We start from the raw sequence: 24,648 nt of genomic DNA on the forward strand, positions 1-24,648 counted from the left end.
AAGGATCTGTTTCTTTGCCAGTATATGGTTCAGTTGCTAAAGTGCTTCTAAATTTAGCAGAGACGATCTCAGGATGCTGCAGTGTTCTTAATAACAAAATAAAAAAAACCCTTCTAAGCTTGTGAGTAGCTTCAGGTTAGAAAAATCAGAGAAGCTAAATCTGGGACTACGTGTAAAATATTTTTCCATTTTTATACAGAATTGTAGAGGAAAAGTCAGCAACCTAGTAAATTAACACATGCCACATGATGCAATGTATTATATTTTTGTCCTCATTAAAATCATCTGTACCTCAAAACCCTATTTTAAGAGGATGTGTAAAATCAAGCATGAAAAAGCTTGTTATTTAGAGAAACTTATTTTTTGTGTGCCTTAAAATTCACATAATGAACCAATTTTTAATTTCCATGTGATGTGTATTGAGTACAGAGCATGCTTTTATTTATTTATCTGTATGTATATATCTGTATATACACATATAAAAGCTGTCTCTCCTCTCAATAGACATAATTTGAAAAAAGGAAGCTAGGTAATTAAAAATTGCATTATTATGTATACATAAACAGATATATACACATGTGCATAGTATGTATGCACATATTCATACATGGAAACATATAGGTCTATGCATATGTAGAATTTCATATGGACAATACAAATTTTTGCAGTTGATGCTGCCTTAGCAAGTGTCAGATGTATGTTGGTATAAATGATTTCTTAGATATATAGATACAAGAGAGATCAGAACTGAGACTACAATGCAAAAATGCAAAACCACAAAGCTAGAAACATATGCTGGAACACCCAGCTGCTTATTATTACACCACCAGCCCAAGCAGTGGACACTATCTACTAAATGGATTTGAGTAAGGCAGCTGTTAGTCTTTTTCTGAGATGGATTGAACTGCAACTTAGATGCTCACAGGGCATAATTTATTTCCGTTTATCTTAGGCGTCAGACACCTGGAATAAAAAAGCTGATGTTACAATTTCTAACAGAAACAAGCAGGTTTCTTTTGTTTCTTAGTTCTTGTTATGATGAATAAAGTAACCAGAAAACCAGTGAACTTTCCTCTGCAGTGAAGGAAGAGGAATGGCAGGAATTATTAAGAAGTCATTACCATAACAGGAGTCTGTGACAGAGCAGGAAGCTGCAAAATCTATTTGCAAGAAAGAGTCTTCATTGACAACGATGTCAGTGGTGACAACATAGCGGGTGCTGGCTTTCTCAATGAACACCAGAGCATCCCCAGCAGAGCCACAGACTGGCATCTTTGTTCCACCAGGGTGGAGCAGCCACTTCCTACTGTCCAGTGTGGTGAAGTCATCTTCCAATACTGTATTGCCAGAGATATTTCCTCCAATAAGAATCTGAAACATCAGGAAAGTAATTGTTATTGAAAAGGAAAAAATCTAGAAGTCTTCACAAGCATGCAAGTGACATAGCAACCTGTAGGAGGAAGAGATGTACCAGACTAAGTGTATTTATTCTGCTGGTCCAAAATTAGTAAAGAATCTAGGCTATGAAAAAGGGGAGTATTTCTTTCCTATAAAGGGAAGAGATTGGCTCAGCTGTACAAATCTAAAATTCAGGGAGGTGACATCCAATCTCAATGAAGTAAAACTGCTCACAAAAAGCGTGTTAGTAGAAACAAAGTGATTACGCTTTCCTAGTGATTGTTGTGCTCTTCTATAATCTCGTGAACTGCTATCAGATTGCTGATAGAAGTGGGGAAAAAGCCTCTGTTTTGTCATTGACTATAAAACATCATAATTTTACTATTCAACAGCAAGTAAGGCAGAATTATTTTTAATTTGTTATTCTGAATTCAGTTTCTGATTGTTCTGAACTGTTACAAGTACATTCAATGAAGATATCTAAACAATGAATATTTTTTAATTTCTAAACAGAGAGCTGGGAAGTAAAATTTTGTAACCACGACATTGAAATGGCTGGTTAGGTTTGTCCCAACAATCTGAGCTAATTAATCTCGAAACCAGTCTTAAAGGTGCAGAACTTAATATCCAGCATAAACAGAGCAGATAACGGGATACAAGTATCACAAAGCCACCCCAGGACACTTCTTTTAAAAAAAGTAATAAATATTAAAGCAAATTGGACAACCCAATGACACTACTTTGAACATTATCATTTTGGAGATAAATAAGTTGTGATTTATACCAAGTCATAAGTAATATAATAATATTCATAACAGAAAATCCCAAATATAAAACTTTATTTTCATACAGATGGTTATTTTTCTGTAGTCTTTTTCTATTACATTATACCAAGCTAATTACATATTTGGATACATTTTAAATGAAGCTTTTTGAAGTTTGAAGTCAAACTTGCATTTTGCATGGTAAGGCCTCCTGCAATGTGAACCTACACATATGTAAAAGACTTTCCTAGAGTCAAAACAGGCAATCAGTGCCCCACATGGAAATGGTGCATTAAAACCGCAAGTTCAGGAAATTGTGCTCTAAATATCTTTATATAAAGCATTTTTGCTTGTCTCAGTGACATACCAAAAAAAGGGAAATATTAAGACTGAATCCAGTCTAAGATTGTGTTAAAAGAAGAAACACCTGCAAGGATTCCTCACCTGGTCGATCACCCAGGGACTGTAGAAATGCCCATTCTCAGATGGTTGCCACCAGCGAAGCCGAGTGGAGCTCGAACGAGCCTTCAAGGGAATTTCCAGGGCAATGTATCGTCCCACATTGCTGGAGTTACTGAAGAGGAACTCCTGGAGAAGGCTCCATGTGAGGCCCCCGTTGAGTGAATACTGCAGCAGCACAGGCTGGCTCCTGGGGTCAGGTACCCCCTTGCCACATCCCAGTCTCATGAAGAACTGCACAAATCTAACAGGAAAAATCTTTCCACTTACCAGAAAGATCAATTTTCTACAACATCCCACACAGCAAACCAGAGAGCCTTGGAGTTTGTCTATTGACTAGCCCTGTGTTTTCTAGCTGTAAGGGTCATCTTTAGGAGATCTTATGATTTCCTTTCCAAAGCTTCTAGAATATACCTAGACAGACAGGTGTTACGACAAAAATTCATTTTGCCTGTGTGGTAGTTTGCCAGGCATAAGAGGCTGAACAAAGCTGGTCATTTATGTTTTCAGCTTTTGTCTGCATAGCAGATGGTGTTGCAAGTATCAGAAACATAATCCTGGGTGAAATTTTTATCCCTGTATCCCATGAGTACAGATTTTAGTGGCAGAAAAGCAACTGTGCTCTAAGTAGATCATAATTTGCTATGAATTTGCTGAAACGCTTAAATTCAAAATAAGCATCCCAGTTTTCCATTGGCATAAACCAGAGAAAATCTGGATGGGAGAACAAAGCACATTTCACTTTCAGGGATCATTTTGTCCATTTTGTCAGCCTGGGAAATTTGTCTAAATTACACCGTTTAAATGTGCTGGCTTCCCTGAAGCCAGCCCAAGCCACCCAGGGACACCAGTGCTTTCATCCCCCAGTTAATTGGCTTCTCCAAAGCTGCACAATGGACCTGTATCAAACTGCGAAATCCTTCCCGTCAGCTGATGCTCATAAATAGCTCCACTGTGCACTTGGAGTGGAGGGAACCGTGCTGTAATGATATTTACTTATTGGACTTGCAGGGATATTACAAGTATTAATTCATGTTTGCACAGCTTTTGCACAGCTTTAGAGTGTTTTATCTGTTCTAATTATTATTGCATTAGTTCTGCCTGGCTCACGGTTAAATGACATGGTGCAAAAGAAGTTTTGTGTCAAAAATCTTATTCTGGTTTGATCTGCAGGTAGATCTGCTGGGAGTGGAGGCTGCAGAGATGCTGGGCAGACAAAGCTCCAATAAAACACCAGACCTACAAGTCAATTAATTCTAGTCCTTGCTGCGACTCACAGTTTCTCTTGCTGTAACTGCTTTTGCTATAGATCATATCCACCTCCATGTCCCAGACATAACATACTGCTTGTGCTGTAAAGGAGCACTGGGTACCCTCATGGATCAACATATCAAATGTAAAGGATTTCTTCACTGCTGGCAAGTCTTTCTGCCTCCTCAGATTTACTCCAACATTTGCCACATAATTCAGAGGAAATAAACCCAGGTGACCTTGTCTCTGTTGCATCTGATTTCTTTGCATCGCTATTCTTACACCTCAGATTTTACTAATATAGTAATAACCCACCCAAATATAGATAACAATGTCTAGCAGACAAAAAAGTAATTTTAAATATCTTGTCCTACAGATATTTTGCAAAGGCTCTGCCTATTTTGAAATGGAAAACACTTTTTTTTTGTAAATCTAGTAACGCTGAAATGTGCGGATATTCTTTTAGTAATTCAGAATTGAAAGGAATTTGATCAGTTGTGATACCTAAAATATTCTCTCCTTAGTGATATTTCATGTGGTGCAGTTTCAGCTACCAGTATCACCATGATGGTGATACACTGTCCCCTGTGTTAAATTCTTTAACACACAGATGTGATAGCAGTGGATTCCAGAGCCCACTTGATTTCACTCCCCAGGTGCTGAGTGTGGCTTGCAGCACTGACAGACACAGCTGCTCTCCTGTGTTCTTCAGGGGATCTCCTCATAAGGAAAGGGGAAATTTTAATGTGGCTACTGAACCTAGCACTCTTAAAAGAATAGTTCTCATCACTCCTGGCATAAATGGAAACCTCTCTCCAAGCACTATGCAGAACTTGGCACATCTGTGTCACAGCCAAATCTGTTGTGCTTTGCAGGTGGTTGATAGAGTCAGTCTGGAAATGTAGAAAATCCTACTGCAATTACTTCAGGTTGCAAAAGAGCAGCTCCCAGCAATGCCACTGCAGTGTGCCTTGCTGTTCAGAACAGAACATATAGTTATTTGTTGATAACTGTTATTTTTCATAATCATATATACAAGAAATTGAATGTCCAGCTTTGTTCTCCTAAGACAGAAGTTATTTATCTCCATATAACACCTTGAGGTCAATATTTGCAAATCCAGCTACAGACCATAATGAAGAAAAGATAAATGATGGTTCTTTGAGCATGAACAATAAGGAAAATATAATTTAGTCTAATGGAGAAACTTACAAGATCTTTTGTATATTTTGTTAAACCATCTTTTAATTTCAGAGTGGTCTAGGAATCAAATTAGTGTGGAGAATTTTGGTTTTGGGGTTTGTTTTTATCAAGTTCTGAAAAAAGTTTGCTGGGAGGAATCTTACAAATTACAGGGGTCCTTAATATTAAAAATCAATGAGGTTTAGCTAAGTGCTGATCTAAAAACTAAATGGTTAGATATTAGGTCTTTTTATTGACCATGAGTCTTTCCAATTATACCATTATTTAAAGCTTCAATACTAATGCTGACAGGTAAAAAGTAGATAAAATACCTGTTAAAATGTTTCCCACAGAACATCAGAGAGGAGTAGGGTGTTTATAAGAGATCAGTAAAAAAAAGTCTTGGAGAAAATGCAGTCTCTCCAAAATCATAATACAAGAACATCAGCTAAAATAGAGAATAAATTAGAAAACAATGCCTGTTTGTTAGCATGCCCACAATGGGTATGAAGTTTAATCTGTAATAGTGTAAATTTTTTTAATGTGACTTGCTTAGCATGTCTCACTCATCACATGTCTCCCCTGCAGGCTGTAAAGATACAACATAAACTGTAAATAGACTAAAATATTTGGTTTTCAATAGCTGGTGACAGCTTGATGGGAATTTCTCAGTGAATTATTGGAAACAAATGTGCACAATAAGAAAAAAACAAGCTTCAGAAATGAAAGAATTATGAGATGACAAATGTAAGAATTATACTTTCAGCAGATACTCCTGTTTCAGCAATGGCTCATAACACACCAGACTGTAAGAAAAGCAGAGCATTTCTCATGTTATGGGTTTAGGAAATAGAAACTTGCATGAGCTACTGAAGGTGTGGCATCAGTTTCTGGAATTCTTATTTAAGGAAAAAGAGCACCATTTAAATAGTTAATGCAATGAAAATTCAATTTAAACTTAATTTAACATGGTGGCAGTGGTTAAAATGGAGCATTTGCAAGTGTGAGTACCACAGAATAGGTCAGCTTGCTTCTACTAGAGAAATATCACACATGTATATTCTTCAGTATGGTATTTTCTCAATGAAATCCTGAAAGAATTTTGGGAAGGGTGTTACCTGGCTTGTGACAAATCTAGGTCTCGAGTCATCAGCATCCGTAAACCCTCTTCATTAAAGAAAAGGTTGTTTCCTCCAGACATGATACCACATTTCCTTGATGGCTTTCCACCACTCACAAGGAGGAATCTATCCGACTCCAGCTGACCTGAATACACAGTGAATACATATTTATGATTTACTCTGAAGTGCTCCTGCTGCAAGACTGCTACTTCCAGAGGAAGAGTGATAAATTAAAAATCACATGCTGAGAAATATTCAGTGTTTCCAATGCCATGTATTCTAGAAAGCTGACATCAATCAAAGCAAAATAAAAAAAAATAAACCCAGAAGTATGAAATCTGGGATCTTAATTTCCAGTTATTCACAAGGTTTTCCACCATTCATCATTTATCTTAAGGTAACAATAGAGTACTCAGGTCTGTAAAGAAACTTTGGATTCCATGTGGTAGCATGCAAGCATGGGCTGGCAGAATTGAAAATGCACAGCAGCACCTGTGAAGGGATGAGTTTGGATCATGCTCCTCTTGCTGTGCTTACTAGTGGGGGAAGCCTCGAAGGGGTTTTAGAGTTGTGTGTGTGGATGCTGTGAGTGCCCAGGCATGTGTGAGAATTTGGGTTCCCTCCTGCCTTCCCTCTCTTGGCCTCTGCTGTGGCTGCTGAGCAATGGCTCCCACTGCTGAGACACTCGGTCTGCTCTGAAACCATGTTTGCTGTAGTAGGGTGAGTCAGGTTTCCCTTGTAGTGAGAAATGACACGACCTGAAAGCCCTCTGCTGTTTGCCTCACTTGCAAATGCTCTGTCTGTGCCATAGCCAAACTACCATCAAATCGTAATTTGCTTACAAAATTACTTTCTACATGTAGAGTTTCAGGACGTTCTGTTTCAATGAAGATTTTGTATCCCAGCATTAACAGTGCATTGGGCATCACAAACTGCACTTCCAAGTGGCATCTGAACTACTTGGTTCATGGGAATACCCCCACAGCATAAATTCTAACCAGAAGCATGCAGGGGTGAGGAAGGCTTTGCTGTTTAATCCCTTGGACCCTGGGTTGCACTAAGATGGACAGGCAGCATTCAGATGCCCCCTCCCAAAAGAGATACCTTCAAAGTCATCCTTAAGGAAGTCAGAGTTCTTGGTGCTTATTTTGCAGGTTGGGCCCGAGTAGCCGGGGTCGCAGATGCACTTGGTGCCGTTGATGCAGCTGCCGTGCCCGTTGCACATCTCCTCGCACTGGGGGCCAATGTACACATTGTCAATGGCCCAAGTCACAGGCTGGGATCCAGCAGGGTAAAATCCTTGGTACCACCTGAACCTCGCCAACCTGAAAATGGCATAAAGAATACTTATTTTAAATAATAGTTTCATCTTTTTTTGTATTCCATACATATACCATTATATACACATATATATTATTATTTCTGTTGGAACTGGCTTGATAAATAGATTAATTCTAGAAAGGGACTGCTAGGTCTAATTTCTTCAGTACCTCATGCATCTTTATGTCGATGTTCAACCCAAGTACTGACAGAAATAAAAAAAACATTATTCATTAGATGTAATCCCCAAACTGAATGACAGACATGATTTTCAAAATTTGAAATCCAGCTATTCTTAACTCCACCGTTCATGTGGAAGATGAATGGCCAAGGCGTGGTGGATTCCCTTCTGCTTTGGTGTACAGTGTGTGGGTCAGACCCAGCCACTTTCACCCTCTCCTGGAGGGTGAGATTCTATTTCATGCTTCCATTGCGTCCCCAGGGAGACCACCTGTGGGGTGGAGTGGTAGGATCTCACCCTCAATTACCCAGAAACAAAACATGATCTGTCATGTCACCAGGTATTCAGCTTGCTTTCAGGCAGCTTAATCTTAAACCAGCCTGATATTGCAAGTTGTTAATTTGAACTATATTCTCCTTTGGGTGCTGTCCTGTCATTTTTAATTCATCTCCTAAGTGCTACTTGCATCAATGCTGCATATAAAACGGAGCCAACTGGGGGAGGAGGAAAAACAAATTGAGATGAGGAAAATACTTGAGAGACTAATTTTATTCCCAGTTGAGAAATGTTTTAAGGGAGGAAGGAAACCAGAAGATTGAAAAGGGGGAAGCACTTAATTGCCTTGCGTGTTTAATGTGTCTTGTTAAAGATATCTAAATTCAGCAGTCAAATCAATTCCATAGGTAACTGTAGCTGACAATTCTTTTTCTTCAATTTGCTAAAAAGAAATTTTTATGAGGGGATGTAGGTGACAACCACTAATTGATGGGTGTGGACACTACTAAGTGTCACAAGAAAGATGCCGAAGAACCAGAGCTCTGTTAGAAGTCAAAATCATCGACTTTAGTGTGCCCTGAGAGGAAGGACACAAGTGTGAGATGGAAGGTATTGTAAGCTCTTTGTGAGAGTAGACTTCTGTGCCACAAGCTGGATTCTTTTTCCTGAGACAAGTCAGCTCCTCCTCTCAGGGTCACTCCTGCTGAGGGTGAAGCACAACTTGTGTCTGAAGCAGAGTGAATCACTGCTTATTTGAGGTTTCTTCTCTGGCTCAACAGGCCCTGAACTTTCCCTCCAGGACATAACTGGAATACTAATTATTACTTACATCTGTCTGCTGAGAACATATTAATTTCTAAAATTACATATGTAGTGGAAATAACTTAAAATGTCTTCATCCTCAGTTAAAATATTGGGGGATGAAAAGGCTGGGCGATATTTTAGAATTACAAAAGGAGAAAGGTTTGGATTTTTTTCTTGTTATTCCCTTGGATTCTGGTGGAGAGATACCCCCTTCAGCCCTCTGGACCAAGGATTTAATGCATTGAATGTAAGCTACTCTGCACTGCTGGTCTTGGCTAGCTGTCAGCTCCTGGCCTAGTGTGTTGGGAAAGGAATAGGAGAGAAGAAAGAGAAGAACAAGAAAAAGGCACTCAGGAACAGAGGACTAAATCAAAATCCTGGACAGTTTAAATGAGTTGGGAGTCTGCACAATCAAATTTTTTATTTGGAGGGATGCACTGATGGTTGGCTAAAGGGTAAAATAATTCTTTTGCACAAAATCAGGAAGTACAAGTGAGCTGCTGAAAGAGATGGTTACCTATTCCATGCTTGAAATGTTAACTGTCATAAGCGAGAAAACTCAAGTTTAAAATTTAATAGTTTCCTTAAATTATTAAACATTCAGTCTTTCCAGACTTGATTCTTTTTTCTTATATAGGTCTTCTCATACTTTCAGAGGCACACATGGGGTCATTTATTTAGTGGAGGACCCATTGACTGCAGTAGTTTCATAAATACTCAGTCTCATAGCTGCATAGATTCATAAAGTCTCATGGTTGCACAGCTCATTTTCATTCATACATGCTACAGTTTAATCATTGATGGTGTGATCTTTTACATAAAGTGAGTTGATGCTAGGTGACAGTTATTTGTGAGAAAGTAAACAGTGGTGTTTTTAGTTTGAAAAGTTACATATTACTATGCCTGCTAGCACAAATTATTTCTCTGTGTTATCATCCAACCTTATTGAATGAGACTGTATTTAGATCAGACCATTTCTTCATACTGAAGTGGAATCAAGCTTCTACTAGCTCCCGTTTTACTGTATGTTCTTATGAAGCTCAAAGTTCATGCAAGAATATCATCAGTGAATTCAAATGGCTGATGCAGTAAAGAACACTCAGAACACTCTAAGAACAGTCAGTTTTGCATTAATTTCACCAAGCAACTTTCTTCTATTAAATTGTCACTAATTAAATATATGGGTAATAGGAAATTCCTGTAGTTTTTCTACATCAGCATTAGGCACAATGGGATTTGAGGAATCACCTGAACACTAGCTAACATTCAGGGCAAAAAGCAGAGAACAATTGGTCATTTGGTCTGCTCTAGTGCTGCAGTTCTTATGCACCACTCTTATGCTGGATGAAAAACAGAAATAAAAGCAAAGCAACAAGCAGTGGGGCAGGAACAGAAGCTGGACACTTACCCACAGAGGTGCAGTTTTCCAAAGTGAATGACCTCTCTCCTCCAGCCCTGGGTAGTGCCTGCGTAGTAAGTGCTACTTGGGTGATGCTCAGTGGAGCAGAGGGAGCTGAGGTGGCTGCTGCTGCTGTAGCACAAGGGGAGCAGCAGGTGCCAGGTGGCCCCCAGGTCTCTTGAGAACTCCAACTTCACTGGGTCAGCAGAGGAGCTGTCAGTGGTGCAGCCAATATTGATCTGGGGGCCAAGACATCAAACACAGATGGTGACACAGGGCAGACCATGGGACTCCCAATCATTCTTCACCTTACTCAGCCTCCCACATTGGGTATGGTGTTTGTTTAGTCCAGGAAAATGGTGATTTGAGAACCCATTTAACAACAGGGATGATGCACTCAGAACACACAGATGAACAGGAATTCTTGCACATTGCTCTCCTGTCCATGAGTATATCTCACAATATGGGTTATGATAAAATTAATGTCATAAGAAATCCCCAACAACTTCTACCTAGAGAAAACTGTGGAGTTAATTGGGAAAATCCCAAAGGAGAGCTCCTAACATTGCTGGAATAAATGTACCAGCTCTTGCAGTCCTCTGGCAGACACTGAAGTTATCACAGCATCAAGAAAATGTGCATTATTAAAAGCAGAACTATTAAAACAAAAAATGCAAACATTAACTTTTTGTTTATGCCAAGCTGTTAATTGCTGAGCTGCACTATGATTCTCTTTTATGTTACATATAAAAAAATAAGTTTATCACCTCAATATGTTCAGCATTCACACTCACTACCTATTTGTTCATGGTTAATGCCAAAGCCCTAGAGCATCATAGCTGGACTGGACTTAGATTCAATGTCTTAGCTTGGCAGTGTCAGAATTCTCAGGGTGTGCTCACAAGATTCCTGATATAAACAACGGTAGAAAAAGCAGAACATGAAAACCAGTTCAAAAAAAATACAGAATGTTTAATACAGAAACTGAGACAACCAGTGCAAATTAGTCTGTTACACTGATATTTAGATCTTCTTATAATTTCAAATTGCTTTTGTAAAAGAAGACAAATTAGTTCTTTACAGAATGACTATCATATAAAATAAGATGTACTGTATTTACAATGCAACAAATAAAATCCAATTGCTGATGAAATACAAAGCCTATATTAAAACTGTGTAACATTTTAATATTTCTATATGTCTTTGCAGAAAAAAAAACCCCTGTCTTCATAGCATGCTGTTCTGTTAAGAAAATTTATTTGTTTCTAAAATGCAGTAATACTTGGAACTGTGCATGAATGTTGAAAGTGTATCCTACATCAAATTTCCTTCATCACTCTTCAGTGCACTTGAGTCCCATCAACCTACATTTGACTAGAAAGATTGTCTACTCATCTGGAAGCTTAGAGAGATGCTTGACCCAATATAGGTTTTGACTCTTGAGACACAGAGAGAAACTACTGCATTATGCATCACTCCTTCATTTACACTAATGTTCTCAAAAACGTGAGCTGAAAATGATGTTCTTATCACATATGGAAGTAAACATGTAGATTTTATGACTTAATGCTACCAAGGCTTATGAACATCTTAAAGTGACCTCAAACATTTTTGTTCTACAGGCTGTAATCTATATTTTAAAAGAGAAAATGGTTTGCATTCAATAATTTATGAATTAGTTGCATGACAAATTGAAGAGTGAATGAGTACACAGCTAAACCTAATTTTCTTGGAAAACCCTTAGTATCATTTTGGTAATTTTTATAAACTTGTATCATCTGCTGATTATTATGTAGCTCATATTAATGCAGCAACATGCCACATTGTTAAAAGCAGCCTAGTAGATGTGGCATGGCAATTTACATTCCAGATTCTTTTCCAGTTTCTTAATGACAATATAATGACCTCTCTAAACTAAAGAATTACTGGTTACTCCCATCAATAGCTGCCCCAGCCAAAGAACAGCTTAGATTCTAGGATAAGTCAGAAACACAGTTTAGTTTAGACTCTGTGTTGTCACTGGGGTACCTGTTTCCACTGACTATATGAAACAGAAAAATATGTTCCTTATTCATGTACTTTCTTTAATTCCCAAAAATGGGATGACCTCAGGTCACGAAAGCCAAAAACCAGCTCATCTAGAGCAGCTATGATGTGGGCACGAGCAAAAGAAAAGCAGAAGCTTGTCTCTCTGAGAAAGTACAACAGTGCAGTTAAGCCAGCAGGTAGGAAAAATTATCTTCCACTGTCACAGATGAAGTTGCAGCTCTCCACTGGTCAGCTTGTAGAAATGCTGCACTCTTACCTTGAGCAGGCTGTGAAGTGGCAATCTGGACCCTTACTATATTTTGCTCTTCCTCTTGCCTGCCGGCCATGACTCTCCAGTGCATAGGATGTGGACCGTAATGCTATCAGTGCAAGTGTATAGGCATGGACAAAGCAGTAATTTAGGTAAGAAAGTAGAAGACTTTGAGGCAGAAATTTCCCTTATCTGTGTATTAAAAGCATCATGATACATTTATGAGGGAGAGTAATGTCAAATCAATTAGAAGGGAAATTAGACAGGCTTCACTATTTGGCAATCAGAACAGCTGGGCAAATACACCAGAGCAGAATATAGAAGAACATGAAGCAAAAGGCAAAATAACTTTCTGAGGACAAGTACCTCAAATTGGATGATAGTATTTTCATTCACACTCAGGTCCCTTGTGGTAATGGAGTGCTCCCCAACTTCATTTGAAACAAATACCATAGCTGAATCTTCTTCCCTGAAAATCAAGGAAAGGAGTGCTTTAGACACAGTCTACAAAGTCACTTCTTTCTATGGAATTGCTCAGAGAATCTTACGGAGCTCTTTTAGATGAATATGGGCAATAAAGCCCAATGTTTCCACCAGGATAGAAAAACCAGTTGTCCTCTTTAGGACCGAAGTCAAAGGTATCCAAAAGAATAACAGGATTCTTTAGGTTATTTCCATCAATAATGAAGTCATCAATAATCCAGATTTCTTCTTTTTTGCCTACAAAGAAAATGGAAATATTCCTATTAAGACCTAATACTAATATTAGAGAGCACAACAGCAGTCAGTATTTATGGATTATGTGAAGAAGAGGGTCTAAAAGTGTAGGATCATTATTTTCACTTTCCATGACAATAGTTCCCTTACTGTTTTGCAGCCTGACCCTATGGAATTAACTTTTATTCCCTAAAATTTATAGAAGTCATAGCAAAACAAACAGTGAAAAGCAATGGGTGTTGAACAATTATCTTCTATTTAAATCACATTTATTTTGAAATTCAGTCATTGTCTTCTTCAATTAAGAATCATCTAAATGAGCAGCTGCTACAGAGTCAAAGCAGCCTGAAAGTGCAATTTCATTCTACATCCTTGCACTCAGCAGCTTGTGTTTGTCTGGGAGGAGTTCTTCCATAGAGAAGGAAATTCTGAAACTCCTTCTCTCCATTGGATTATGTATTCATATACATCAGAAAATTTGTATTCTCAAATTGAAGAGGAAGGATTAAATTGACAGATCTTCCATGTAATGTTTCTTCATTTATCTAAAAATATTTGAGTTCATCAGAGAAAAGTTTAGATAATTTTTTTAGACAGGACATATCAGAAAAATGGACTGAAGCAGGATTGCCAGGACCAGATTTGAATTTGACTTTTTTTTGTTAGGGGTGTGCTAGGAATTTGCCTACATGGAATAAACTCTTGCTGAATCACCATGTCTAAATGATTGCTGGAATTCTTCAGAGCTGTTAATGTCAGTTTCTGCTAGGAGCTGTGCTTAGAGTAACTGAGAGCAGAGGAGAGATTCCTTCAGCTGGCACATCTCCTGTAAGGAGGAGGAATGAGCTGCGTTCCTCTTGTGGTTTTCCAGTCCTTTACAAATTAATCAAAAGATTAACTGCTCACTACATGCTCTTTCTAAATGGGTTTTTAATGCCTAGTTAATTCTGAGTAAGGTAGGCCCAGTTCCCATTTACACTTGGGACACTTTTGTATAATTGGAGCATCCTAATGGGGCCTCAGTGTAAGTGAGAATTATGTCCATTAAAAATAATGAGAAGAACCTGAGTGAAGTTAACTTTATTGGTGTTGCTTGATCTCCCACTCCCTCCAGGGGAAAAGCTGATGCTTTCTGCACACAATCCAGGGCTATCAGGTGAAGGTACTTCACTTTAAAGCATTTGACTGCTTTATAAGAACAGTAAACATAATCCTGCAGTAATTCTAATTGAAGGAATTCAAACACAAAACCCCCATGATTTAGGAGTCTCTCTAATTGTTCTGTTCAAAAAATGCACTCTCTTAGAGATGCTGAGCTGTGCAAGCATGGACCTGGATTCCCAGGGTGTGTCTCTTCCTTACCATTGTTGTAAGGTTGCCAGAGCCGGAACCGTGTTGCGTTGCTTTGGGCTGCGTAGGGCAGAGGAACGTTGATAAAGAGAACATCTGTAGTCTGGGTGAAGTAAAACTCATCTATCAGGTGCCAAGTGATGCCACCGTTGACAGAATATTGCAGGAGGATGGAATGAGACCTCTCAGGGGTGCCTGGAGCATAAAGAGCATGGATTTATATTCATTAAAATCCAGTAAATTCCAACAAGTATAAATTAAATTATTTTGCTCTGACATGCACTACAAAGTATGGGCTTCCTTTAAGTACAGTGTAAGCTGTTGAGATGTTATATACACATTGTATACATACATCCTTCTGTGCTTTCCCTTGCTTGTTTGTCTGAAAAATGCAAATGAAATAGGGCCTAAATTTACTGTTCATTATACATATGAACATAGTTAATTACTTAGATGGGCAGCTATCTCAGTGCTATACTTTTTTAGATTAGATTTTTTAGATTAGAACCAGCTTCTTCTACCACTAACATATTCCAGTAATACAGTATTTATTTGCTTGTTTTGTCCAGGTACCAGACATTATCTTCACCATCTGTAGCACCCGCAGATAAAGTCACAGTTTCTATCCTCATAAATTTATGAGTCTATGGCTCTCATTGCAGACACTGGGATGAGGATACTCGTGCCCAGAAATAGCATAATTGATGGAGAGCACTGAGGATCTTTATTAGCATGTTTTAACACTAACAAAGCAATATTCTGTGTTTTAAGCTGGGCCTAAAAGTCAGTGGAACTGACAGTAAAATTTGCATTTTCTGGCAAACTACCAGCTTCTCCTATTTTTTTCACTTAGAGCTTTAAAGAGTAAAAGACAAAAGCTCTTTACAGCCCCAGTTATTAACACATGCTAATTAGAGCCCAGCACTCATCCCTAATGCTGGTTACTGTACACAAGCTCAGCCCCAGCCTTTATTTGTGCCTGTCCAGGAATACCAGTGTCCAAGTGATGGTACCTCTGAACTGAGGTCTCACTCAGACAAATTTAGTCTCTGCACCCTTCACGGTGTGGCACAGTGTTGGCATACCCCCAAAAACTCAGTCAGGAACCAGCAGAAGGAAAGGACTAAAGGACAGTTTCTTCATCCCTGACTCACTGCATGTTACTGTGCAAACTTGTCCCTTGTTCTATTCTTAAATTAACCACATTTGCTGAAACCAAAGTGCCTGGTGCACATGCTCCTGCTCCTCTCTGCTCCAGTGCTGCATACTCAACCACCGGCTGCGGAGCAGAGCAGGGAGGAGCTGTTTGCAGTCAGGAGCTGATTTCAGCTTATCTGTGGCAATTGTCAGTAAACAACACACTGCTTTTAACATTCACAGCTGAGAGATATGCCCAGCTATATCAATTTGTATTCAACATTAGGGAGCCTGTTGGGACTAAGTCTTGGATCCAACAGTCAAGCTAACAAGTAATACAGGTTCAATAAGGAATGATTTCTTCTGGAGTTTCACTCCTTTTGGGTCAAGTGGCAAAATCCAGGCTCGAGCCTTTGGCTATTCCTGCTTTCAGAACAATATTTTTACTAATTTTTTTTAAAATATTTTTTCAATGATCATATGAAGAAATATTACCAAGGCATAATTTTGTAAAAGAAGTCTTCACAAAGACTTCACTTATAAACATGAAATATTTGGCATGTTATCATTTTGGGGCATGTTATGTTTTTGGCTGTTACAGTTTTCTCTCTTTTTGATGAAGTTCTAAACCCAGTAATAAATAGCCAAATATATATGATTAAATGCCTGTTAAAGAAAAACAATAATAATTCACACAGAGCTATATTTTCACTTGTACTTATACAGATTTGGCTAAGATACTTATTTAGGAAGAAAGAGGGGCTTCAAAACTATTTTCAAGCTACTGGTAAGTGTTGAGTCAGAGTCTCAGAGCACTGAGCTTACCACAGAAACTATGGACATTTCCAGAGTGAGAGGAGTTTTTCGACATTAAGAGTTCAGCCTGGAAGTGCCGATTCTATCAGAAAATTTGGGGAAAACTACTGAAATTGCATGGGAGTGGCTCAAACCTTCAAGCAGTTTAGTGGTTCTCCATCATGTCTCTCCAGACTTAGGTATAATTATTTTTTAAAGCCAAGGATGGCAGGGCCTTGGAGCAGGGTAAGGCTGAATCATTGGCTTAGAAGTCCTTGTACTGGAGGAACTGTCAAGTTATTTACAGCAACACATAAAACTTGTCTTGCAAAGTCTGACTATTCCTCATATCAATTAAATAGAATTATGGAGTTTCAGTTATCTCTAAGATATCTACTAGGCAGTCAAATGTTGAGAGATTTTAATGCAGTGGATTGAAGCTTGAAAATGAAAAACACTGTAGTTTATTATTAATCCCTTAAGTAATTTACTGTAGGCCCCATTTTATAACATAAAAAAACTGGACAAATAATTTTTTCCTAACATAGTGGGAAATCTCTACAAAATCTTGAGATCTTTTGTTCCTTTTTTTGCCCAAAACCTTTACTAGGTGTGTTGTTTTTGATGGTACTACAGTCCATTTTTTCCTTAGGAACTGCACGGGCAGCCATGTAGGCTGGGAGCAAGGTAGGGATGATGCAAAATTTCAAACAAGCTCCTATATAATCTGCTATAAGCTGTTGATCACTATCATACACTGAAGTTGAAAATTCTGTATTCTTTTCTGTGTTGCTACTGTGTACTAATATAGCTAGAGAAGTGATAGTAAATCAACAGTGATCTTACCTTTGGCAATAAATTTAAATGAAAACTGGATGTACACTGTGTTAGTGCAGTCTAGATCTCTTGACACAAGCATTCTCAGCCCTTCCTGCAAATACAGAATATACAATGTGAATATCAGTTCCCATTATTGAGTATGTTCTGCAGCTTATTGTTGCTTGGATGTTGTCTGCTACTGAGTGCTGGTGGCAGCAAGAGGGGAAGTTCTCTGTACCACACGTTTCCCCAGGCAGAAAATGGGGGACAGTGACACCCTTGGTAAAGTGAGCCAAGATATGACAGAGGCACAACTACATGGCCAGGTCCAGGCAGTTCCAGCTCATTCAGTTCGTGCTCTGAACCCCTGGGATGTGATTGGATCTGCAAGCACTGACTTAGACACTGAGTCCAAGCTACTACACTATTTTTTTATGCAAACTGTACAGTTGCCAAGCACCCTAATTTCCAGGCAGGGACAGTCCTCTCTAGGAGTTCTTTTCTGTACCTCAAAACAAATTTTGTACAAATATCCTCTTCTGGGGCAACCTGCTGACTCGTAAGGAAAGGGAGCATACAGGAAACCTCTTAGGGACCAGATGAGCTCGCTGTTGGATCCTGGGGCCAGAGCCAGTCCCTGTTCTGCAGAACAGATCTGGCAAACCACCTCTCAGAGCTTCCCTCTTTCTCAGACCCATTCCCCTAGGGGAACAATCTGCAGGAGCAAGCAATGCTAATTTTAGACAATTCGCATCTCATGATTTGGGATTTAAATAATCTAAAGAAGTTCAACTGAAGCTTTTGCAAATAAATACTTCAATGAATTAATTTATACACCAAACATTATTTAACTTCTCCTTTTGGGGGGCACCTGAGTTCACAGTGTCAAATGAAGACTCGTGTGAGCTGAGAATTTGTGTGCTTGCAAACAAAAGTCTATTATTCATTTTGTTAAGAACTGAAAAATTTAGAAAATATATTTCCTGGTCTTTTGAAATATGCAATCAACAAAAATAAGTCTTTAAAGAACTAGAAAACAGAATTGAGTAAAATCAGGCAAAATACATAAACATTGATTACACAGACTACAGCCCTAACTAATTTGTATTATTCAAAATACTAAAAAGCCAATCAGGAGACTTCAACATGATTTTAATGTGTACCAGATTTCCAAATAGTTCACTTCAAGAATCTCAGTGTAGAGTTTCATTCTTTTCCTTTGGTGGTCAAGGAGGAGTTTATATCACAAACAAAATAATATACAGCCAAGAGATGAAACCCATCTGTTCATAAAAAACAACTGTGGAAAACATGGTGCTGTGGAAAACATGTTTAGGGTAGGAAAAGACAAGATAAACAAAATGTCAAATTCTAGCCAAAAGACTTCAATATAAACATATGGGGCTAACAAGAGAAAAATTACTTTCTATTTTTAACTTTACTGATTTTCATTAATTGTTGTTCTAATATAAGTAATCTCTCACCCCTTTAAAAATGAGAGCAGTTCCAGACTTGATGGTGTCACCATTCAGGTTTCCCCTCTCAGCACCGTAGACTTCAGGCCACAGGTCTGGATGCAAATTACCATTGAAATCATCCTTCAGAACAGACGGCAGAGGAAGGACAGGGACACAGTATGGACCTCCAAAGCCTCTGTCACACCTAGCAGCACATTGGGAAGAAAAGGTATTATTACCCATCTGGCCTGGATAAAACACATCCTTTCTGTGAAGCAGCTTAAGCAGTTTTCTACTCACATGCAATGACCTGAATCACAGATGCCATGCCCTGAGCACATCCAGGGGCATCCTGTAGCCAGAACCACATTATCAATAGCCCAAGAATCAACTCCAGAAGCATAGTTGTACTGAATCCATCTGAACCGTGTTCTGGGAGAGCTATTAAAGACAGAAGAAATGTATTTCAGGATTCAAAATTCTGATCCAGAAAGTGCTAAATACAAAAAAGAAAATCCCACAGACTTCTGAAGAAAAGCACATTAATAAGCATTGCCCACTTATTTAAAAAAGATTCATATTCTGGAGGAAACTGTGAGTTTAAATTTCTCAGGTTAGTCTTTGGCAAAATTCCAGCATATTCTAAAGAAAGGTGCCCAAAGTGATAATCAAGAAAGAACATTGCTGAGACACTTGCTGATCAGCAAAATGGTTAAGCAGAAATTAGTAATTCCATTAGCATTTGACAGCTCCATGTGTTGCTAGCAGAATGGAAACAATAAAATTGCATCAATAAAGTATGAAGTTATGAAAGTTCATTTATACTAAGTGTTGTGTGAAGAAAAAAACAATAGTTCTATATGTTTATATACATATATATAAGAATGTATAAATATAAATGTACAAATATGTACATGCATACACACTGCTGCCACTGCTGACAGCCTTATTATCCTCAAATGAGGAAAGTATTTTGGAAAAAATAAATTCTTTGGAAGATGATGTATGATCTTCTGGAAGGAACTGTGGAATTGGAAACTGTGAACTCCAGGCTCAGTTAATTGCCTATGTGTCCATTTTTACCACCACATTTTCTGGGTGATGAAAAGTACAGAAGTGTGTAAGGTGCTCTGAAGGATTACGGAACTTCTCAGAACCATGGTAAGCAGTGTCATCATTATCTGTCATTCCTAAACTAGAGCATGGTTTTATTTAGAGAGATGGATGCCAGAACATCTGCCACATCCATTTAGAGCCCTGTGATATCCTGAGGAGGTCGACAGAACTCTCCTCCTAGTCAAAAGGGTGAAGGTGGCATGTCCAGTGACGTGTTCTGACTCGTTGAATGCTGTGACTAACATGTCTGAATGTTGGATAACAACTTAATGTGCAATAACAGAAAACACTGCTGTAGGAAAGGATGGATCAGGGTATTTATTCTTGCTTCTTATTGCATAAATGTTAGAAAAGCTGGTTTAGCATTCTTGCTCTTACTGTCATAAATTATAGGCAAGACTTAAGAATTCATTCATTCATCAAAGTTGTAACATCCTTAAGTCCCTACACTTCACATTATAGCTGATGAAATATTTTGAAGTGAAATTTAAAATTCTGGTGGCGTGACAACACACGTTTAAAAATTTAAAAGACATGCAGAACATTCCCAAGCTGGAGGATGTTTGTTCTAATTAGATCAGCAAATCCTTTGTCATGCTAAACAGCCAGAAGAGCAGCGCTCACTTGGTTGAGGGTGGGAGGTAGACAGTAACTCTCTTCCAGTTTTGGAATCTTTCTGAAGTGTAGATGGAGCTCTCGGTGTACTGCTGACAGCCGATTGTTGGGGGGACACACTCCTCTGTCACCAGGTGCCAGTCTCTCCCGTTGTTTAGGGAATACTGCAGGTGAACACTGTGGGAATTGCTGTATGGCTTACTGCAACCCATGCTCAGCTCAAACTGCAAGAATGTGGAGGCTGATACGTGGAAGTCCCAAGTCTCAGCGTAACGAGGTTTTCCTAAGAAAAGAGAGGAAAACAACAAATACAACAACAAAGTGTACCTTCAGCATATGTTTTCAATACTGTCATTCAAATTTGTTACTTCGATCTTCACCTTTTTCCAGCCATCTCTTCCCTACAGATTACTAAATACCTGGATTTGCCTATACCTCCCATCTTGTAAAGCTTGATCCTTATATAATTTATAAAGTAGGCTCATACAAAATTTAGCAATGTTTGATGACACATACCAATGTTTTCACTGAACATCAGAGCTGTATCCATAGACAGGCAGTCAATGTCTACTTGACCTCCTTGTATTCTGTACCAGCTTGCTTGTAAATCCACAGTTCCATCAAATTTATCCTGGAAGCCGGTCTGAGAGCTGTCATTCATCCCTATAAGCACATCATCCAAAGCCCACTGAGCTGAATGCTTCCCTACAAAAACCAGAACAGACAGGTTAGTGGAGTCCCTGTAAGTTGTTTTTAATGCCCATATGCTGTGTTCACTCAGTGAGCAGTGCTCAATCACATAGACTGAGCACTGTTAAACAAGCCTAAAACATTGCTCAAGGATGCACCTGGGCTCTAGAGCATGTTTCTATTACAGACAAACACAGGTATCTCCCTCTTCATTTCTTTGGCTTCAGTGCCTTCGCCATCATATGCTCTCCCTCTGTTTGAATGAGACACTCCCTGAGCCTCTAGACTGGGGATTTTCATTTTATGGATCACAACCCTCCTGCCATTCCCCACAGCTAAACTAGAAAGGCCTCTGTAGAGTTCCCAAAATAGCTTTTGTATGAAAGTGAATAGAACATGAAGGAAAATGCTGAAGGCTCTGTGTACAGATAATATTTAGAGAAGTGCTGTTCTCCTTCCTGGAAATCTCTCTCCTCTTGCTCTCTAGCCTACAGGCATTTCACTTTCATCATCTCCAGCCCATTTCTTCGGCCCTCATTTCAATTCACCTTTCTACTGGCATGCTGAAAGAACATCTCACTGCACAATTACTACCCTCACAGGAGAAGGGAAGCCTTTACAATAAATGGTGAGCTTGCAGCAGTGTGCCAGGACTTTTGCCTTGCCACCAAGAGGAACGTGGGTCACGGCTGATAGGGCCACTCTGCACTGAGGAGTGGCAGAGCATAGTCCATGAAGGAACTAACATCTCTAATCAGAACTGGTTGCCACCTGTAGGTGCTGGTGTGGAAGGTGATACTTCAACTTCCAGTCATAAAACCTTGCTTATACTGGGAGCCATCAGTGGTCATCAGAGTGATGACCCTCAGCAGGGACAGATGTCATCCAGGTGCCACCAAGGCAAATAAAGGGAGCAACAGGTTGGACATTGCACCACTCACCAGTGCAAATGATCATCACAGAATGATGGTCTGTGGTGCGCCTGTCATTGCTCAGCATTTTTTGCCAAAGGAACTGTCTTCTTAACTAAATCACATCCCTCTTGTCTATTCTCTTACCTAGCAGGGACAATTATGTACAGCACATACTGGACCTACCTCAAGTAAATGTATTAATAAAATCAGTCATCAAATGATAAGTGATGTCTAAGAAGCTGTGTATCATAATGCATACCTGAATGTAAGCTATGTGCTTTGCTCCCCAAGGAATTGCTGTTGAAATGTACTTTGCTATGTTTCTCAATATTGCCTTATATTTCCGTCAGTTCAGGAGCTGCTGCCTTGTGCAAAGGTAAGACTTAATCAGGACAGTTTTAGTAGTGGTAATGTGTCCCCATGTGAGGGGAGCTCTCACAGTGGCTGTAGGAATCAGTCAGCACCAGGGTTTAACTTTGAGTTGAGGATGTGGGAAGTGGCTGAGTGGTTTTGCATGGGCAGGGGACCTGGGCTCTGGGACACTAGAAATGGTGGGAGGAGGGGGTCCTGTTCTGGAGTGTGGAGATATTAAAATAGTGAGATGGGAGCCACCAGGTAGGCAGATTCAAGGACAAGTTATGCCTACACTTCCAAAACAGAGAAAAAAATTAGATGAAGAGTGTAAGCCATTTGGCATCCCAGGTCACTGTATACTCAGGTAGAACTCTGATTTTATTTGGGCTTTTTTTTTTTTTTTTAATTGTAATTTTTTCCCCCCTCCCTCCTTTTATCTCAGCATCTTTGGTTTAAACCTAAATAATTTTACTCTTAAGTCCACTCATCATCCTGGTGCTATAAAAGAAAATCATGGCCACAGTGTGACTCAGGAAAGCCCAAATGTGCTCCTACAACATCCAACTGTTCAAAATACTGTGTTTTTATGAGCCGAGGTTTCTGCACAACATGTTTATGCTGAGTAGCACTGACATGTGGGTTGTGCAAAGCTGCTTAAAGAATTTTTAGGATGGCCTTGCTTACCATGTTGTGGCTGCCACCAGCGGAAAGCGGTGGCAGGGGTCTTGGCCTCTCGGGGTAAGTCTATGGAGACAACCTGGGGCTCCAGGTATGACATGAAGTCCAGCTCTCGCAGCAAACTCCAGGTGATCCCGTTGTCATTTGTGTATTGAACAACAAGTCCTTTATTTAAAATGAGGAAAAGAGTCAGTGTGACTGTGCAGAGCAAAGAGGGGGCAGTTCACCCTGTGCTCTGGAACTGCCAGCTCCCATCCTGTGCACAGACCTTTTGACATGTGCCCCACCCTTCAGGCAACTCCTGGTCCAGGAGCATTTAGTGGACAAAGTCCTACTGCAAAGGTGATGTGGTCATCAGCTGCCACACGCTACCTTGACCATTTTCACCAAACTCAAAGAATCAAATCTTTCACACCCTCAGGGAAACTAATGATCATACCACAGAAGTGATAGGAATAATATGATTTTCTTTCCACAGTATTTATTTCATGTTGGGTATACTTGCAGTTTATGTGAAAGACTAAGTTATAATTCTGATAGCTGGGATTACAATCCTCCTGCTATGTATGCAAGCTCACAGCATCCTTGGAAATTAATTATCACAGTATTTAGATAATTTAAGGTAGTCTTTGTATCATGCACACAGTATGGCAAATACTAGGATACAACAGAAGCCCAGCAGAGCTCATCAAAAGGGATAATACAAGAATGAAGCGCCTGTACATATTTCTTCTCTTAAAACTCTTTTATATTGGTGTATGTTCAAAGATAAAGGATATTTTTTTTGGTGTTTTATGCTGGTGCAAATGAGTAAGGAATCAAACCCTTGGTGTAATCTGTGCTGCAAGATTACGGCTTTCTTCAGAGAGTGAGTCAGTGCCAAATATCAGGAAACAATTCATTGATGTTAAATGCTTTATACTGAGAGGAAAATTAAATTTTATCATCTCTCATGTCAGTGGTCTGTCTTTATGTAACTAGACCACTTTATATGGGAATCTGCTCCCAGAATTCTGATCCTTCCCAAACACTATCCCAAAAGTATCAGTCCTCCACCACAGGAACTTTAAGCATATGGGCCAAATAAGAGTGGAGACATCTGGGAGAGATGAATTTATTCAGACTGAAACTTTATAATCTTGTGTTTTGGGTAAATCATGCATAAGCTTGTTTTGGAAGGCAATTTTTTATTAGACCCACTGGTGTAGTTGAGAAGATGAACAAGTTCTCAGGTACACAACTCTTCTTCAGGTCAGAAATGGAGTTTTCCCACTTTATCCTGAACTGGAATTTCATTTCTTTTATTTCAGACCTTATGTAAAGTCCCATGGACTTGTAAATTTACCCATTTTCCAACACTATCAAATAGTTTAATACAAGCTCTTATACCTTGTTTTGTAAATGTTGTCTTTCTTAGACCATCACAGCCCCCACAGTTACTCCTACAGATGGATCACCATTAGGTTTGGTGTAACTAATTATAACTAGAAATGTCTATCAAAAGTAAATAGCTTTCTCCAACATTTACAAAACCCAGGAGGTAACTGATTGA

The 24,648-nt window shown here is 39.1% G+C and overlaps 1 protein-coding gene across 1 annotated transcript in view; it reads right to left on the bottom strand.

The window, feature by feature from the left end:
• The window catches only part of LOC131591457 (reelin-like), a 225,268-nt gene that overhangs the window by 25,447 nt on the left and 175,173 nt on the right, over nt 1-24,648 (bottom strand). The window contains exons 31-44 of the mRNA XM_058862180.1: nt 23,103-23,261; nt 20,977-21,165; nt 20,470-20,743; nt 19,030-19,170; nt 18,757-18,934; nt 17,300-17,384; nt 14,534-14,716; nt 13,003-13,174; nt 12,821-12,923; nt 10,165-10,394; nt 7,280-7,500; nt 6,173-6,320; nt 2,607-2,865; nt 1,122-1,371 (exon numbers count right to left, since the gene is read on the bottom strand). Of these exons, the coding sequence (XP_058718163.1) occupies nt 1,122-1,371; nt 2,607-2,865; nt 6,173-6,320; nt 7,280-7,500; nt 10,165-10,394; nt 12,821-12,923; nt 13,003-13,174; nt 14,534-14,716; nt 17,300-17,384; nt 18,757-18,934; nt 19,030-19,170; nt 20,470-20,743; nt 20,977-21,165; nt 23,103-23,261 (2,592 nt within the window). The remainder of the gene's footprint in view (nt 1-1,121; nt 1,372-2,606; nt 2,866-6,172; nt 6,321-7,279; nt 7,501-10,164; nt 10,395-12,820; nt 12,924-13,002; nt 13,175-14,533; nt 14,717-17,299; nt 17,385-18,756; nt 18,935-19,029; nt 19,171-20,469; nt 20,744-20,976; nt 21,166-23,102; nt 23,262-24,648) is intronic.

This window comes from Poecile atricapillus, chromosome W, assembly GCF_030490865.1.
Source record: "Poecile atricapillus isolate bPoeAtr1 chromosome W, bPoeAtr1.hap1, whole genome shotgun sequence".
NCBI classification, from domain to species: Eukaryota; Metazoa; Chordata; class Aves; order Passeriformes; family Paridae; genus Poecile; species Poecile atricapillus.